The sequence below is a fragment of the Charadrius vociferus genome, unplaced genomic scaffold (assembly GCF_000708025.1).
Source record: "Charadrius vociferus isolate BGI_N301 unplaced genomic scaffold, ASM70802v2 scaffold65, whole genome shotgun sequence".
Classification (NCBI taxonomy): Eukaryota; Metazoa; Chordata; class Aves; order Charadriiformes; family Charadriidae; genus Charadrius; species Charadrius vociferus.
The window spans coordinates 5,106,302-5,125,789 of record NW_009649293.1 but is presented as its reverse complement, the minus strand read 5'-3'; the positions used below and the strand labels follow the sequence as shown (position 1 = coordinate 5,125,789).

Here is a 19,488-nt window from a genome sequence, read left to right as displayed (position 1 = left end):
TGATGATATTTTACATTGTGCAAGACTTTTAATGTGGAACAATTATTACTTTTATTCATAGTGCTGTCTTGCCCCAGATATGCAGGATGCTACACAAACATGTATGAGAACACAGTCTTTGTTCAAAGTGAATTGTAATCAATGTGAACTACAAAAAAGTATTGTCTGTTTTTAAGAAAAAGTTGAATTTCCCCAAATGGCAAATCTGGTTTGCTAGTGGATTAATCTGCTTATCTGGAATGTGTCACATATATATTATAGGTGCAATGCTTACAAATACCAGATTATTTATTTGGGGGATAAAGTTCCAAAGGCCTGTCCACCATGCTAACATCTACTTGAAAAAGATTGCCTCTAATATCGGTCATTCTAGCAGTGAAGAAGGTATGCAACAGTTTCCTCACAGATTTTTGTTTCGGTTTCTTCTTTGCCTTTCAGAGTGCAAATTCACCTGCGCCAGTGGTAAATGCTTGTATCTTGGTTCATTGATTTGTAACCAACAGAATGACTGTGGGGATAACAGTGATGAAGAGAACTGTCTGCTTGTAACAGAGCATCCACCTCCAGGCATCTTTAGCTGTAAGTACTGGCTCTTTGTGTGCATCCGTGTATGTATGTATGTCAAATATGTCTGTTTACCTCAGAAATCAGTCTGTTCAGAAACTTGGTCTCCAGTATCATATGGGGGGGGTGAGACAGAGGAAGTAAATATTGTTTTTCTTTGAAGCAGCAGTGATTTGTAACACACCTTCTGTAGGTTTCTAAACCTGGAAAGTTGTAGTTATGCAAAGGGAGTTTGTGCTGCAACTACTAATGTTATAATCACATGCATCATATATGGCTTCTGAGAAAGAAAGCATAATATATAAATGATTAAATAATTCGTTTTCCGAGGTTCTAAAAACATTTTATGCTTTGTCTGTGTGACAGTCTTTATATGTTGTTAAGACTATTAAGAAAGGCTTTTGTAGGTATATATTTAAAATAGCCTTAGTTGCTATTCTTTGGTACATAAATATCTCACAGAGTGCCAGTTTATCACCAGAATTGCTCTCTTAATGTTTTGTCCTCAGAGATGTACACTGAAATCAAACTTTGATTTTGTTTTTGTATGTTCTGCAATAATGTATTTTTAAACCACAAGTCAGCTTTCTGGATGGGGGAGAAATTTTCCAAAAATGCCTCTGGTCTACAAGTGCAATAGAAGTGCTGTTATATACCTACAGCTTTCCAAATGGTTTGGTTCTGCCAATACTGACATCCCCCAGTATGTCGTTTCACCTCGGGTTGTGACTGTGGCTTAGGAATATCTGTTACTTATGTTGTTATTAATAATAGGAATTACAAGCAGCGGGTATCTATGATTTTTTTACGAACGCACATGCCATGAGCAGGACAGAATCACTGGAGTGGATTTATAATAGAAGATGAAGTCAGGTGTTGGATATGCACCTTTCCTCCTCTGCCCTCTAACCTCCAATTGAACACATGTCTAAATGTTGTACTGTAAATGCTTTTAAATCTTGTACTTTGTGGTACTTGGTACCTCTGCAGTGATTTCAGAAGTTTTGAAATAATAATGGCCTACATATGCTTTAATATGATTTCATTTTATTTTTGTTTTGATTTGATTTTTGTAGTGGAACTCTGCCTAAAGCCCCAGGACTAGCCATAGGCTTTGGTGATGGGTCCAAATCAAAATGCCACATGTATTTGCCCATGAACTTAGGCTAATCTTGGCTTCTGAGTTGTAAAAAAGTTATGCCTTATTATTTGTGCATGCAAAACTTGTAAGCATATCTTTAAAGTTCAAATAGAGGAATTTTTTTGACTGGGATACTGTACAGCTCTTCTCTTAAACCAAGCCAGCACAATGCTTGCCCAAAAGGAGACATGAAAACCACTGTGGTAGCAGATGGAGGGAATTACTTTGGTGACAAACAGCAGCTGAGGCATCGCAGGTGGTGGCTCTGTATGGCTGCAGTGCGATGACAGCACACTGTAAGTTCCAAGGTTGGGATCCTAGGCGGAACTCCGAAAGCCTCCTTCAGCCTGAGGTCCGATAAGCCAGGGTGCCAGTGGTTTTTCAGGACTGCTCTATCCCTGCGGCAGTTGTGCAGTAATCGCAGCAGCATGTTGACACCGCATGCTGGCCTTTTCCTCAGAAGGCCTTTGGATTGTAGAAATGGTTATTTGCTTGATGCAGGATCTACAAACTTCCCGGTCTGCCCCTCAGCCACATCCCTCCCTTCAGGCAATGCAGTAGGTCAAGAACTGAAGCCAGGCATGCCTGAAAGGGAGTGTTGCTGGTCAGCTGGCAGGTCATTAAGGTGTAAAGTTTACCCGGACCAAACGTGGCAAAATGTGTCTGCAAAAAACCTTTGGCAGCCAGTTTCCTACTGCTTGCACAGGAACTTCGATTGGTGTGTTTTATGATCCTGTCTCTGGAAAGTTGTGCAGGTCAGAGCGGCAGCATTTCTCTCACTTTTCAGTGGACATGGAGGAAAACTATTTACTTCCTTCTCAAATCAGCCTTTTACAGATGTGAGGACTGTTACCACCCATCTGTCAGTTACCTCCCGGGAGGAATTTTAAAAAAATTAAATAAAACCAAGTTCCTTCACATGAATTATGTTTCCTTAAATCTGTTACATTTGTTCATCTTCTTCCTGACTCTTCCTAAAATACGGTGTCCAATACTCCTGCTACTTCAGACCTCCCCACTGCTGAGTGAAGAAGAATAATTAGGTAAATAGTCCTTCAAGAACTGTATTTGCTGGGTTTGTACCACCATTGCAAATGAGTTTGTACAGGAAATATTTGATTTATTGCTAGGAACATGCAGAAGTATTTAACTTTTTGCTTACCTGGTGACAGAGAGAGTGGTTCATTATTTGTTGCATTTGGGGATAGTGATAGTGACAGTACTTTTTGATCAGAATAGGGACTGTGTGACAAGTGCTGGTAAATAAAGGGACTTCTGTTTCAAATAAAAAAACCCTCAAACCCAGTGAAACAGGGTCCTAATGGTGAAACAAAGAGAAGAAAGATCAAAGCCAGATGGAAAAATAATACAATCAGAAACAGTATTTAAAACAAATGAGGATTAGTGATATTTATCATGTTCTGGCTATTAAACAGGCTGTTACAGGGCAGAAATCAGTGCCAATTGGTAATAGGAAAGAGCTCTATTATGAATGCGGCAGTTGGTTGTATTGGCTTATTGCAGCCTTGAAAAAATGTCTCCAGAATACTTGTTGAAGTGAGGTCCCCAGGCCTTAGAGGGATGACATGTTGAATTAAGGAACTTGTACATGCTTTTCTTCAAATGATTTTAATGGGGATCCCTACCAGAGTACACCAGAGTATATGCGCTTGAAATGTCCCAGCTGACGAGGCTACCTTCCAACTCAGAAGTACATATTCATTGGCCTCTAATTAGTGACAAGAAGGTAATACAGCTCTATAAGAAGAAAACGAGTGTTTAAAATTCCTGAAGTGGTTTTTATTTTGGTGTTGTTTTTTTTTTAAGCAGGAATTTCTTTCTGGTCAGTGTTGCACATCAGCTCTGGTTTTGCATCTTCTTGCTTGTGCACGGTTCTTGAATGGGCAGGAAACTATTGAAAGGAGCCACACGTAAGTGTGTGCTGGTCTACGTCCGAGCAGGGTGGCCTCTTCCTCTGTGGGACTGCCCTTGTCTCTACCTAGAGCACATTGGCACTACTGTGGTCTGCCCTCCCCTCTGCTGTTTCTTCAAAGAATCCCCTTCTCTTACTGTATTCAAGCCTTCTATCCTCCCGTGGTGGAAACAATATCCATCTTATTTCACAGTAATACATATACTGCCCTCAAATGATGTCTAAATAAATACATTTTCATATGGAAGCTCTGCTTCAGTTTATTTAAGTAGTGTGTGCCGTGTTAGCAGTAGCCCGTATTTCCTGGCTACTGAAGCATTTCTCATTTGTGTTCTTGCCAGCAGCCAAATCCAGAATGTCTCGTTGGAGCTTATTGTTTAGTTTAGTTAAGTTGCGTGAGCAGTGGTATAGAAAGATATTTTTTGTGGGTGACCTGCTCCCCGGATCTCGTGATTATAGCAGACGCTATCTCATTGTGTTAGAGGAGTTTAAATCTCCCAGAGCTGGTGTTCCTCTCTCCTTGCTATTCTAATCTGGCTCCAGTGTGAAAGCTGTTAGTTCAGTCTTTTAAATGTTGCTACTGAACTCAATAAGATGTCTCACGTGTGCAAAGTTAAACAAAACATGTATTTCTGCAGCCCTTGGGTTTTATTAGTAGGTAGAGTGTCCTTATGCTGCTGTGGGGGCAATTTAGTGTGTATAGCACAGAGGAATTGGAGGTCAGCCGGGGAAAATCTGCACCAGCTCCAAGGTGTGTTAGAGTCTCATTTTAGACAACACAAGCAGCAGTCCAGCCAGTTGGTCAAAATACATACTAGGCTGTACACATTAAGGTGATGGCTTGCTTGGTTTTCATTGGGATTTTGAACACAGGTTTGGTGATCCGTGCTGAAGCATACCTCCCCCTCCTCAGTGGGGCCACGGGGGTTACGGCACGTTTCCCCACAGGTCGCCTTGTGCAAAGTAGCCCATGTCAACTTTCGGTAGGTCCACTTACTGTTTTTATTCTCATCAACTATGAAGACTTATTGATTGAGATAATGGAGATGACTGTTCTTTTAACACTACTTGGAGGTCGAGGGTGTATTTAACAGCACAAAGCCACGACAGGAAAAATGAAATGAATAGGATTTTAAACATTGCAGACTTGGCCTTGGCGGCAGCTTGCCACTCCACGTGACCTGCAAAATTTGGACTCCGAGGAATTGAAACAACGTGCCTGATTCTAGCAGGACACAGTTCATTTGTTCTAGCATTTCCCTTTGTCTGCAACAAATGATCAGCCTGCCTTGTCCTGCTAAAAGTAAATTAGATTTTGAAATGGGAAGCGTAGTCTGTTGTCTGTTTGCAGACTGCAGTATCCAAGTCATGTCTAATTGAGAAGGGTTGCAATGGTGGAGATTTTAGTTCTTTGTTTGGTGGAAGACAGTACAGGTAGTTATCTCTGCTGCGATCTGTATGTGTTTGTGGGCATATGAAACACAAATATTGACATGCACGAGAATTTGAAGAGTAAAAGAAGGGAGAACAAATCCTTCTTGTCATGTGAAAATTATGTCTACATCAAATTTCAAGTTGTCAGCATTGATGGAGGTGATGTGTCATGGCTGTTCTGGCATAGAAGAGTTTGCTGTAGGAGTTCATTTTCCTCTGCAAGGTAAAAAAACCCAAACAAATCAAATATATAGCTCTCCCTTTCACCACCCCCACCTACTTCTGTCAGCTCTGAACCTTGTAGGGATCTGCAGGGGGTTGGAGAATGATTCTGTTTTAAAAACAAAAAGCTCAATCAAAGGAAAATATTTTGTTTAAAGAGACCTTTGGCATCCCCCTCTGACTGTGACACTGAATTTGCACAGATAAAAACACCCGCTTAGATTTAAATTTTGATTGTGCTTCTGCTTTCATGTGTGCTGGGCTGTCCCACTTCAGGTGAAATTTATCCATTTCTTTAAATATTTAGCAGTCTAGCGTTGATGTTAATGAAAGTCTGGCACTGCTATTTTGAGCATTGCAACAATGATAGTAATTTTCAGTGTCAGATTACTGCTTCTCAGAGGAAAAGGGAGATGGGAGGAGGGAAGAGGGGAAAAAAAAAAAAAAATGTTTCGGGTCTAATAGAGTTTGTCATCAGCCTGGCTGTGCCAGACAGATGGATCATGAATACTGTCTAGACGCTCTCTGCCTGAGTGGAGCTGTGGTCTCTAAGGACAAGCAATGAGACGCCGGCTTAAGTGACTGGGGAAAGTCAGGACGTGCTCCCCTCTAATCAGATAGCGATCCGGGCTGATCCTGCCCTGCCGAGCGCGGGAGGAGAGGACAGGCCCCGCTGGTGCTGGGAGCCAGTCAATACTCATCTCGGCTGCAACTTGGCTATTACGGGGCTTTAGGGGGGAAAGGAGAGGGATGGTGTTACGATGCTATTGATTTCAGCTGCATCTGCCCAGGGACTGCAGGGTGATGTAGCTGGGAGTAGAGATCTTGGGAGGGAGGCGGATTGGGAGAGCCATCATCTGGCCATAAAGCATACGTGTGAAACTGTTCGGTCATCTGTATTTATTGATTGGTTTAGTCACAGTATAGGCTTGAAAATGCTTATTTTACTTGCTTACTTTTTCTTGATTTGGCCCACTTGTTCAGAGGGAGTCATCTCTTCTCCTTACCTGGGGCTCTGTATGTCCCCGGCTGTTAAGATGAAGTTATGTGAGGCTGTCTACAGTTTGGAGAGGAGAAGCTGTGTGAACCAGGTGAGACCCGTAGCTGAGGGCAGATCTTGCACTATTTAGTGATTTCTCATGCTGTTACTTGTCCTTTCTCTGTCACTAAGCACAATTAATGATAAGGAAATAAAAATTCTGATGTAGACAGAGCGATAAATATTTTTTGACTGGTGGAGTTATAACAAAAACTTAATGTGATACATACGCTAACGTATTTAAAAAAAGAGGTTCTCTGGGTTTTGTATTACAGAATAAGCCATAGCACTCTGGATTTTGGTTCTATGTATATATAACTAAATACGAAATAGATATTTTTATTTAGAAAATCCCATTGGTTTTTGGCCTGTAGTGCAGTCTTGTTTCTTAAAGTGCTATAAGCAGGTTCTGTGCTTTGTTTTGAAATCATTTCAGCTTTGCATATCTTGGAAGCACATCACGGAATGTTAGCAATTAATATGAGCTTGAAAATTTGAGAAAAAAGCAAAATTTTAAGGTGATTTTTGTGTTTTCCTTTAATATTTTGTATGTTTTTTAAAAGTACAGTATTTCCTGGTGTTTAATAAATATTAATATAATCATATTTTTACAGTTAATGAGGAAAAAAAAAAAAGCTCACAATGCCCTGCAGATGAAAATGTGGGAATTTCAATCACTCTGAAATGCTATACTATTCATTTGCAAAGTAAGTCAGTCAGCTGTATCACCTTTAATCAAGATCTAGAGACAACATTTGTTAAAACTGTTTGTGTTTATTCTTCATACACATTTCATTCACTCCTCCTTCAATTTCTGGTACTAAACATTACAGTTTAGTACAATTACGCCTGGTAATGCTTTTGCTTTCTCCTGTTTCCTTTTTCTGCTCCTGATTTCTTACAGGTGCAATAGAGAATTTCAAGTGCTCAAAGAATACAGTGTATTCAAATCTTCATTCAAAGACTGATTTTTCTGTATCTGAGAGGTTGCCTAAACTTCAGGCTGGAAATCTCGAAGCAGTAGTGCCAGGCATGACGTGACTTTCTATCTTAGAGGTATGCTTGACACTGCAAGAGACAGGAGGTCCTTGTGGACCACTGTGAGGCAGGGAAATGGCCTCCAACAGACTCTGAGAGCACCCTATTTCAAACTGCTTTCTCTACCAGAAGTGAATGGTAGCGAAAATACTTCATCAAAATGTAGGCCTAAAACTAAAGTACAAAAACCACAGAACAGTGTCATACCACAGGCACAATTCCTTTCCTGGAGAGAGGAAGAGAATAAACTGTAATTCAACTATTTTCAGACATTATTTCACATACAACTAGTAGGTGCTCAAACAGGACATCAGAGATCATATGGAGTGGAACTGAGCAACTTTTGTTGATTTTAATTTCAGTCCACATTAGTAAGTTCATTGCCGTCCTTCCTCTCTATATTTTCATTTGCAGGGCTCCCACTGTACAGTGCACTAGGAGCTGCCTGGCTAAAGCTCTGTAAGTTTTAGATGCAGTTCTGAAATCCTCCTGTGTAAATTTTAAAGCCACAGCTCTCCCTGTCATTCATTCAATCCATACTGGTTGTCACTGGTAAATGCTCATTAGGAGCACTGCATTTGTGCTGTGTTTGTACTTGGCTAATGTAAGCCTGGAAGAGCAGTCACAAACTATTTCTTCTGTACAGCATTGGAAGCTGTTCAGGTGCTTAGGTAGTATGAAGATTACTTATATTTTCAAATGGTTTAGTGTTGCAGAGAATGTGCTTTGAGGCAGCTTTTTTAAAAATAAAAAATAATTAAAAAAAAAAAAACCACCTCACAAAAAAAAGGGACTTACAGTCAAACTAGATGACCTTTCCTTCTCTAGGAACGCTGCACACTGTGATATTTGATTGCTTTACATCCTGCAGATGCGTATCTGACCCTTTATCTCCAGAAACTCTTCATTTCCCTGATGAAATGAACCACCTTAATTTTTCTTGAGCAGGCTCATCTTCTCCTTCTGTTTTAAAGTAACAGCTGAGGTGAAGGTGAATTGGGATTTTGCTTGTATGTTCTGGTATAAAAAAATGCAGACTGAAAATTTTCTATCTGAAATTTCTGTGTAGCTTAACATATAGCATCATGTTTGTGCTTAAAGAAATCCATGCATTTCAGTGATCTGTATGGTCTCTATTGTGTGTGAAATGATGTTTTTCCATATCATGTAGTGTTTAACCAAAGCATGTTGCTTTGGCCATTAGTGTGCAGCTGTTTTTCTCAGTCTGGAAAGCCTGAGAAACCCTTTCTTCTCCACAGTTTTGCAAGTTCTTGAAACCAGCGTAAGTCAGCATTGCCCCTTGTGGTTGCTCCCTCACTTGTCCCTGCGCAAAAGTTTGTGCAGCCACACAGGTATTGGGTTGGAGACCTGGTCTGGCTCTGATGAAGTCTCAGAAACTTCCACTTTGTTTTGGCCGGTGCCATGTCTTTGGTTCTATCCTCAGCTCAACTGTGCGAACTCTTGTGCTGGCACAAAGCAGAGGGCAGTACAAGTGGCTCCATTCAGTGGTGGCTTATCCTTGACTGGTTTGAGGTTTCCACGAACCCAAAGTGTTATTAAATGCCTTAGTCCTTGCTTCACTAAAGCGTATGCTTAAAGACCTTTCCCTGAATGCAGGAGAGTTTGGGAATTAAGAGCTAATTGTTGCTTTCCCCTTTCTCTCCCATTCTGAAAATCTCATCATTTGTCACTTTTTGTTACAGAGAAATGAAACAGAAGAATGAAGCATCAGAAGGGGTCTCTCGTGACTGTTCATGGGCTTGGGTTCGTTTGGAATGAATCCATGCTAGTAGAATGTAATATAACATTTCAATAACAAAGTCCAGTTTGGCTTAAGACATGGGGCTTTATTGGACTAATGGTAGCTAGTTAAATGAGTTCATAGGAACCAGCTGTCCTGGGTCAGATCAAAGGCCCAGCTAGCCCAATATTGAATCTGGCACTGGCCAGTTGCAGATGCTAAGAGTATAAGCAAATTAGATAAGCAATTGTGCTTTTCCCAGTAAACCCAGTTCCTTGGAGGAATGCTGCACTGTTCTGCATGAGGAGCATGGGATTTCTGTCCTCCTGAGAGAATTCGGCATTTAGAAAGGGCAGGAATTGAGGTAAAGAGAAAATGTCTCATTTCATAAGCGTAAGGACAAGAGAAGAGCCATCAACCCTTCTCTAACCAGTAGATGTGTGGGCACGTTGGTTTCTTCTATATTCAGCACATACTTTTCATGTTAAGGCATTTTGAATGTAGGATGCAAGCTTGAAAGTGCTGGATTCATGTCAACCTAAAAGACTATTTGCCTGGGTCTTTTCACTTATTTTGTGAGGAACAGATATTTTTAATTTCTCTAAGCTTACTGTTTTTTTTTTCTGAGTGGTGCTGGAGTTTTATTGGTCAGGATTTGTGGACTGTGTGGCAGCTTTATATTTAATCGTGAACCAACTTCATCTTGTGATGAAAGCAGGCTTAAATTTGACTTGTCTGTTTAAAAAACCAAATGCTCACACAAAGCTACTGCATGTAGAAAACCCAGTTGTCACCTGTGACTGTGTAGCACACAGGTATCAGATACTGTGGGAGTACCTGTGGATATTACAGCAAACTTGCACTCTTTTTTGTTTTATTTACATGTGTGTTCTATGCAACGTAAGGAGTTAATACAGACTGGTTAGCATTAAGAAAAATATCAGCAAGATAGAAAGATCCGTACCTCAGCTCCTATGAAAACATAGATTGGGATTTCTATATTTGTTTAAAAATACCCACTCTTTTAATTATAGGTTTAGGGTTAAAATCAAGGCTAAAATATTTTTTCACATTCTATTTAGACCATAAATGAGACAGTTGACCAACTGTTTATACTGTGCCACAGTCAGGAGCTAAAGGAAAACAGATCAGGAGAGTGAGTTGTTAAATTAATTGCGTTTTGTATGTGATAGATGACTTTTCTCTAACTTAACAATACCATCTAAGAGGCTAGAGAGACATGTACATAACACAGCGTTAGTCCAACCATACGTGATAAGATCACAGCCCTACTTATCTTTCCAGCAGTCTTGCTACACTGGTAGCTTTCTCTTTCCTTCTCAGATTTCTCCTTCTTTCCTTCTGTTTCAGTATTGCTGTGTAATAGCTTCATAAAAGTAAGACAGATTAAGGATCTGGGGGGGTGTAGAGATAATAATGACGCACTATGTGAATACTGAGTCTGGCACCTAGTAGCACCTTGATAGAAATAGAAAGCTGTGATCACAGTATTAAAATATGCTAACAAGCTGAAGGAGCTAATGGGCTGAATTTTTACAGTGCAGATGTTCATCCGGCACTTGTGCTGAATGCAATAACAAATGTGTGGGGGCTGATGGTGATATTATTGTGTTCTTGGCAGCACCGTCCTCCAAAACAATCTTCCTTTCTTTTATATTTTACCAAGATTTAGAATGTTCTTTTTTGTGGTCTAAGATAACTAATGTAAGCGCATATAAACACATCGCTGTGACTAAAGGTGATTGGGCTAGGGTTGTCTTTATTCAAACGGGGGGTTCTGTGAGAATGGGTGCAGCTCTGTATGTGGTGGTGGGGATCTCAGTTCTTGGACAGTTTGTGCTCTACATCTACTAAATTTCAGATAGTTTTATTGTTGTTGGTTTCAAAACCTAGCTCATCTGGCCACAATAAACCATCTGCTTCAAGAAACTGTAGAGCCACGGTCTGATGTAAGGGTCATCTTCCTGTGTTTTCTAGAGGAGAGTCGGTAGTCTCCTGGAGAACGGTCACAGTGGCCTGTATTCAGTACCCCAGCCTGGCCACCCATCTCATGCTATTTCACGTATTCAGTCTCTGCCTTCGTGTTTGATTCTTTGCAGCTAATGCCAAGAATAATATTGCTGTCTTGCAGAACCTTTCAGCTGTTTCAGTAAGAAACGACCTCTACTTCTTTCCAGCAGATTCAAATATTCCTGAAGAAATTACCATTCATCCCAGTCAAAGGTTTGCTAGATATTGTTGGGAATCATTCTGTTGCAAACCTACTCTGTTTTTTTTTTTCCTCCCTGACAGAGGTACTGGCTTGTTTGTTTTAATTACCAGGATGAAAGGTTCAGGTGGCTTTTGTTTGTAATAAGCTGCAACTCTCACTGTGAATACCTGTCACTTTTGATAGGCTATTACAATAAGGATGATCAGTCAACTGGTCGTGAGTATTTGGGGCTGGCGGTGCTCCTCCAGCAAATGCATTTACTGTGCTATAACACAGGTTTCAAACCATGTCCCCTTTTGCCAAGCCTATTAGATAATGTGTGGGGAAAATAAACTCTAGTGATGTTAGAAAACTAAAGGGAGGACTGAAATGATATGAGGAATGGGAGACTTGGTGATCACTGAATAGGTCTCGCCAACAATTCCAAGTTTGCTTGGCATCTCTGCCACAGAATTCCGGTGCAATCCTGATGAAGTCATTACTGGTTTTCTTCCTTAATTTCTTTATTTATAAAATGGAGATAATGATGTTCATCTACTTTGCAGAAGTAATAAAAGAAGATGAAATTTTTACATGGTTGAAAAATGTGCAAAGAGATGTTAATCTGTAATAACCTCAGAAAAATGGGTATTTTACTGGAAAAAATACAATTATAAGCTGACAGTAAGAATTAAAAAAAGTTTAGAAAGTATGTGCTTTATGTTCTATATTAACATTAGCACATACTGTCCAATATTCATCAATTTATCTTAAATTTTTCAGTTGTATGTCAACATCTAAGAGCAAGGAAATGGATATGCTAAATAGTTTCTAAGTGGATACATAAAAAGTAGATTTGCATAAAAATATGAGTAGAGACGGAAGAATAGGAGTGAGTTTCATCAGTCAACTATAATTCCACAATTGGAGCAGAGTATCTTAAAAAATGGTGAATGTAATGCAATGTAATGATATTTGGTTGTGTGTTAGTGAAGTCTGAAGAGGAATATCAGAAGGATTTAATCAAATGAGGTCAGCAGTCAACAGAATGATGGATGAAATTCTATCTTGATTAATGCAAAGTAATTCATACTGGAGGGCAAAGTATGTGGTATTAATACAGTTTATTGGATCCTAATTAATTGTGTAATTTAAGGAAAAGGACCAAAGCATCACTGTGAAGGGCTGAATGAAGACCTCTTTAGTGAATATAGTTGTGGTCAGATAAAATATTTTGAATCAATAAAAATAGGATGTGAATTGTTATGATGCTGTTACATAAATCAACATTTCACCTTTACCTAGAGTGCTGTATTCAAGTGTTGTTGCAGCACAGAAACATGCTGTGGATGTAGAAAAAATAGGAAAACATCAGAAAGAAGTTGTGAAGGGACTTTGATATGAATAAAGACCAAAAAGCTTGGAATTGTTTACTTTTGAGTCTAGGTAAAGAGTGGGGAAATAAAAAGGTACACAGAACTATGGGTGTTGAAGAGAAGGTGGGTCAGGAACTTAGGCTGTGTCGTAAGATTAGAAGATTGCTCGGCACAATTCAAAGCTGATAAAAAATAATTTTTTTCATACATCTTGTCTTCAGGCTGTATACCTCATTACCTTGCAGTGCCATTGAGGCAAGAATTTAGCAATATTTAAAGAAAGGAAGCCTCTGAACACTGAGTCCACTTGTGTGTAATCTATCCAGAGAGGAGCAGTTAGGAAATATATAAGGCTGAGGTTTCAGGCATTAAGCTTATTTCTAACTGGAAGATCGAGTTGAGAGCTTGAGAGGACATTTCCTTGGTCTTTTCGAGAACTGAACATCTTCATCCAGGAGGACAGCGCGTAGGTTCCCATGTGTGGTGTGAAACTGAAGTCCATAGTAAGTGGCTTGCAATAGTGTTTGTGTGAAGCTGTGATCAAAGTCCTTATGTGCAGTTTCCCGGACTTAAGTAATTACTAAGATTGCATGTAACAGCCTTCCATCATATCTTCTAAAGCAGAAATCTGGACTGTCTTGTGTATCTGTTTTTCATAGAAGGTGGTTAACTAGCAAGGCTGGCACATCAAATTGCTCAACAAGTGAAAACTGTGGTATCTCTGCCTGCCGGTGCTGGATTACCTATTACACACCAGGCTCTAGCCCTGGGAGGGGTGTTGAGCACATCCCCAGCACAGGAGAGCACGCCAACGGGAAACGTGTACTAGGAATTGCAGAGGAAGCCGTCTTAAGCAAGCAAGGTTTAGAATTCAGTATGGTGCAATATGGATTGGTGTTTGATTCTTTGAAGCTTCCTACAGCTCTTCTGTCCATTAGGCTTGTGCCATTAATAAACCAGGCCTTCAGAAATGTCTGCTCCTTAAATGCTGAACTCCATACGTAAATGTTCAACAGTAGTGAACGACATTTGTCGATATTCTCTTCTTGCAGGAGATGATAACACTTCCTTTGCTTATTGCAACACAAGCTATCCATTAATTAGGACTTTCAGAGAGAAACGTGTGTAGGCTGTGAACATGCAGAGTGATGCAGAGAGGTGGGAAACAGATGTGTGGTCATATATGCACCAGCCAGCTATTACTCAGATACCATCCGTCTGCTAATTAGCGGCTGGAATGTTGAATAACATTGGTGTTTGCGTGATTGCTTGAGAGCAGTCCTGCATCTGGTTTTCACACTTGTCTTAATCTGTACCCGGTACCATAAGTAACATGCTTCAATTAAAATTGTTTTGAAAGTGAGGTATCTAGAACTTCCTTGTTACAACAGATTAATTTCTTGGTGTACATTACTGTTAAGTGTAGCACCATCAGCTTTTTGTACCCTTGGAGGGACAGCATTGGGTTAACAGTGGAGAGGAAACCTGACTCATCCCTTTTGGTTCCTGTCATGCTAACAAAGCCAGTGCGTGACCTGTCAACATCAAACTACCCCCTTGATGATTTGTACCTCTTTCAGTGAAGAGTCAGCAAAGAGCAGCCAATTTCTGAACTGGGAGGAAGCTGGGGGAACTACCTGGTAATATTACCTGTATGATAAATGGCTCCTTAGGAAAACTCTTGCAGTTTATCTAAAGTTCATATTTTATGTACTATGCCTAAGAATTTCAACAGAAAATATTAGGATTTCCAATTGCTATACATCCTAAAAATACACGCATGCATGCACACACATATGCATATATGCTAGAACAGTCTCTTTTCTTTTGTGAAGTCCAGATCCGCGATACATTTCAGCCCTGCCCATCATTATAAGAACAGGCAGTAACAGACAGTGCAATTAGTGTTGCCACAATGGGGTTATAAGTTATCTACTCCTCTATACTGCGCTGTATTCCAGGTAAAAGGCACATCTGTAGATCAGAAAGAGCGACTCTAAATTTGCTGCCAGAACATAAATGCAGACATGACTTTTCTCTGATCCAGTTTCTGCATTTCTAAAATGTTTCTCACGCTTTCCTGAAACAACTTCCTTCTTCATCCATATGAAAAAGCTTGTGAATTAGAAGAGCGCTTCTAATCTTCCAGGTAACTGGGGAAATAATCCTTCTTTACCCCCCTCCCCTTCTCCCCCTCCTTATCTTCCCTCCCCGCAGAATGCTAAAACATTGGTTTTCCTCCCACAGTTGAAAGGTGTGTTTTGCAGAATACAGATGAGATACTTGTTGGCTAGCAAAAAATAAAGCGAAACAAGAGACATGTCTTTCAAGTACAAATGGGGCTTTAGAGATCTCTGTTGGAAAGCCTAATTTCTACATGAGCACAACTGTTTCTCCATATTGCCTGGAACACTTCAGTTACATATTTGGCCACACTTTCTATTATGGATTCTGTAAAGACATCATTTGTCAAGCTAATAACTGTACAAAAATGTTTATGCACAATAAAAATGGATTTCAGAGATCTTTGCATTGCACCCACAGATACAAAATCTTGCAGTACTTTGCAATATACTGAGCTGGATTAGATGATACAATAATTAGGATTCCTTTCTCCATTCTGCAGGACTAACTGAGCTTATCTACTTGTGTGAAGAATATCAGTTAGATTTTTTGTTTGTATTTCTAATTTTTGGCCTCTCTAGTGAGGAAGCTGAAGTATTCTTTCACTGTCAAGACCGTGCTTGCAGGGTGTGTTTTTCATGACACTGATGGTCTCTAGGTTAAAAAGAGCAATAATAGACTTTATAGCATGTTCCATCTAGGTGGATAACTGATTATTGTAGGAAATGTATATTTTTTTTTAGCTAAATAGAAAATCTACCTCACTAAACTATAGACTGCATAGGATCTTTTTAGAAATTCTTTTAATTATTTCATATATAAGCCATATTCAAAAGGCATCTTTGTCCCTGATTTCAATGGCAGTTAAGTCGCTTAAGTAGGAGCTAGACACACAAATATCTTTCTATATGTGACCATAGTAGCTATTTAAACTAAGGATTTAAGTAGACAGAATGTAATTATCCCCATTGCAAGACTAATACACAAGGGAAAAATGCCATAGGATTTTGTAATAGCGACAAGTGGTCAAGGCATTACATTTATGCTTTGCTAGTTTTACCAGCTGTGTCTCATTCCATTATTCATACACACAGACAGACAGACACACACACCCCTCTCTTCTAATTAATTATAGTTGTCGACCAGTGGGGGGGGAGAAAACAACTCCAGAGGTGTTTTTCCAGAGAAAATCTGATTTCAAGGTGGGGCTACCAACCGCTAGAAATCTGCAGATGTGAAACAGCTTTTTGAGGTTTAAAAATCTGTATACATCATATGAATCTGAAAAAGAAATGCAGTTGTTGGGATTTTCTTACCTATCTGCTTATCTCAGTTAAAAAAAAAAAAAGGGAGATCAAAAAAATACTTGGGTTTTTCTGCCTCATTTTGTGCATGAAGCTGCATTTATGCATGATTTATAGTGATAAAATGTTAGTCTGGGGGAAACGAGGGGAAGGCATGAACACTGTATGTTGGAAACCAGGGTTTTAAGTGTTACAAATGGACAGGTATAGGTGAGGATGGCACATACCTTGCATTCCTAAACTGTTGATCTTTAAAATAGCATTTATATTCCACATGGCATGATATTTCCACTCCAATGATGCATTGCTCTGCGGTGAAGTACAGTACACTGAGGGAGAGCTTACTGACCATAAACACTGTGAAATTTAACTGAAATGAGAACAGCTATGAATATACAAGTGTTTTGAGGTTGCAGCATAGTGTTGGGGTTTTCTTCCCCTTTTCTGTAGAGGGCTGGAGTAGAAGATGGTCTTTTAATGGTACTTTGATATAACTAGGAACAAGCATCTAATCCGTTTAGTTGCAGAGGTATTCTTTTCCATGGGATTGAATCACTTGGCCTCCTGAAGGCATCAGCCTGGTCTCTGAATCCCACCACTGGCCTATGAATCTTGTCAATATTATAGTATTTTTAAACAGGAATCAAAGCAACATCTTGACTTCGTAGCCTCCTTGTGATTCCTTCGCAGGCTGTTTGCTGGGCCTACCGGCCCTTGGCAGCCATAGCATATTGAAGGTAGGCATGGATAAAACGTTGAATTTTATGGGCATGAAACCCTCACCTTGCACTGCAGTTTTATGCAGTATTTCCACTGTTTATAGGAATAACTATGTTCTGACGGAGCTTTTTGTTGGTTACATTACATGTTTATAGTGTACATGGTCTGCAAGAGATCCTTTTAGCTGACCTTAAAAGACTTGAGACTTCCACCAAATACTACACTGGCATATTAAAACAGTGACAATCCTTAGAAAAAACAGCTGGGCCTTTTAGGTGTGTCCACAAAGGGTGGAGAAACGAGAACAATACTAGTCTGAGAGCAAAAAGATTGGGTGAGATTTGGTAGAGAGACTGGAAGATGGATAATTCGTGGTAGGCAGAGCGAGGCTGCCTGACGAGTCAGTTGGTGGGAAGAAAGCAGGAGGTGTGGCAGGTTGTGGGAAGAAAAAGTTACTGGGTTTCCCAAAGACGTCACCCTGCCTTGTGTAGCTATCGCCATTAGAACTCACTGCACATGCACGTGTTCCCAGCCGCCCTTCCTGCTGGTTGCCTCGAAGTCAGTTTATTCTTACTCCTCGGGATTTTTGATTCCTCCTATTTCTGCAGGAATCGTGTAGGTAAAACCTAACGGTCAGCCCTGGGGTTCATAGCGCTGGGTTTGCAATTAGCTGCTCTGCGTGTGCGTGTTAGCAGTGAGGATGTTGCTCCAGGTGGAACACTGCAGATTCTCATTTATTCAGATACAGGGTATTTAGAGGACCTGGTTGTTCTTGCTGTGTTTTCATGAAGAAAACAAGAAGCAGTAATCCATTGTTTTAAAAACCAGTAAAAGCAATTGAGAAATTAAGTGGTAGAGGATTAGGGTCCTAATTGCTCAAATACAGTGTCTCATCTCATGTTAGTGGTGAAAATAGACCTTGTTCTTTCTTATATGGCATCATTCCTTTCACTTCTCAATTAGGCAGTGATCAAACAGATCTATAACTGGAGTTGTTTGGGGCCCTTCGATAGGGCTGGATGGGAAGAACCTTGCATTGAAATTATATGCATTGTGAATGGAGTCCAGAGGAGCTTTGTTGATTTAGCCCTGCTGGATATCTAATTATTCATCTTGTCTATATTTAACACTGTCATAAGTGTTAAATATAGAGAATATTCATAGAATCATAGAGTGGTTAGAGTTGGAAGGGACCTTAAAGATCATCTAGTTCCAATCCCCCTGCCATGACCAGAGACACCTTCCACTAGACCCCATCCAACCTGACCTTGAGCACTTCCAGATACGGGACATCCACAACTTCTCTGGGCAACCTGTCCCAGTGTCTCACCACCCTCAGAGTAAAGAATTTCTTTCTAATATTTAATCTAAATTGACCCTCTTTCAGCTTAAAACCGTTACCCCCTACACTCCCTGATAGAGTCCCTCCCCATCTTTCCTGTAGGCCCTTCCTAAAAAGGCCGCTCTAAGGTCTCCCTGGAGCCCTCTCTTTTTCAGGCTGAACAACCCCAGCTCTCTCAGCCTGTCTTCATAGGAGAGGTGCTCCAGCCCTCTCATCATCTTCATAGCCCTCCTCTGGATTCACTCCAACAGGTCCATATCCTTCTTATGTTGGGGCTCCCAGAGCTGGATGCCGTACTGCAGGTGGGGTCTTACCAGTGTGGATTAGAGGGGCAGAATCACCTCCCTTGACCTGCTGACCGTGCTTCTTTTGGTGCAGCCCAGGATGTGGTTGGCTTTCTGGGCTGTGAGCACACACTGCTGGCTTGTGTTGAGCTTCTCATCCACCAACACCCCCGAATCCTTCTCCTCAGGGCTGCTCTCAGTCCATTCTCCACCCAGCCTGTATTTGTGCTTGGGATTGCCCCTACCCAAGTGTAGGACCTTGCGCTTGGCCTTGTTGAATTTCATGAGGTTTGCACGGGCCCACCTCTCAAGCCTGTCCAGGTCCCTCTAGATGGCACCCCTTCCCTCCAGTGGTTGACCACACCACACAGCTTGGTATCGTCTGCAAACTTGCTGAGGGTGCAGTCAATCCTGCTGTCTGTGTTGCTGACAAAGATTTTGAACAGCACTGCTTTCTGCAAACTTGCTGAGGGTGCAGTCAATCCTGCTGTCTGTGTTGCTGACAAAGATTTTGAACAGCACTGCTTTCAGTATTGACCCCTGAGGAACGCCACTCATCACCAGTTGCCACTTGTACATCAAGCTGTTGACTGCAACTCTTTGAGTGTGGCCATCCAGCCAGTGCCTTATCTGTCAAGTGGTCCATCTGTCAAATCCATGTGTCTCCAATTTAGAGACCAGGATGTAGTGCGGGACAGTGTCAAATGCTTTGCACAGTTCCAGGTAGATGATGTCGGTTCCCCTTCCCACATCCACCAACACTGTTACACTGTCGTAGAAGGCCACCAAATTTGTCAGGCATGATTTGCCCTTAATGAAGCCATATTGGCTGTCACTGATCACCTCCTAATTTTCCATGTGCCTTAGCAGAGTTTCTAGGAGTATCTGCTCCATGATCTTGCCAGGCACAGAGGTGAGACTGACCGGCCTGTAGTTCCCCAGGTCTTCCTGTTTTCCCTTTTTAAAAATGGGGGTTATGTTTCCCCTTTTCCAGTCAGCAGGACGCTCATCGGA

At 40.8% G+C, this 19,488-nt stretch overlaps 1 protein-coding gene across 1 annotated transcript in view; it reads left to right on the top strand.

The window, feature by feature from the left end:
- The first annotated feature begins 266 nt into the window (after positions 1-266).
- LDLRAD4 (low density lipoprotein receptor class A domain containing 4) overlaps positions 267-19,488 on the top strand; it is a 148,376-nt gene continuing 129,154 nt past the window's right edge. The window contains exons 1-2 of the mRNA XM_009889083.1: positions 267-384; positions 439-579. Coding sequence (XP_009887385.1) covers positions 267-384; positions 439-579 — 259 coding nt within the window. The remainder of the gene's footprint in view (positions 385-438; positions 580-19,488) is intronic.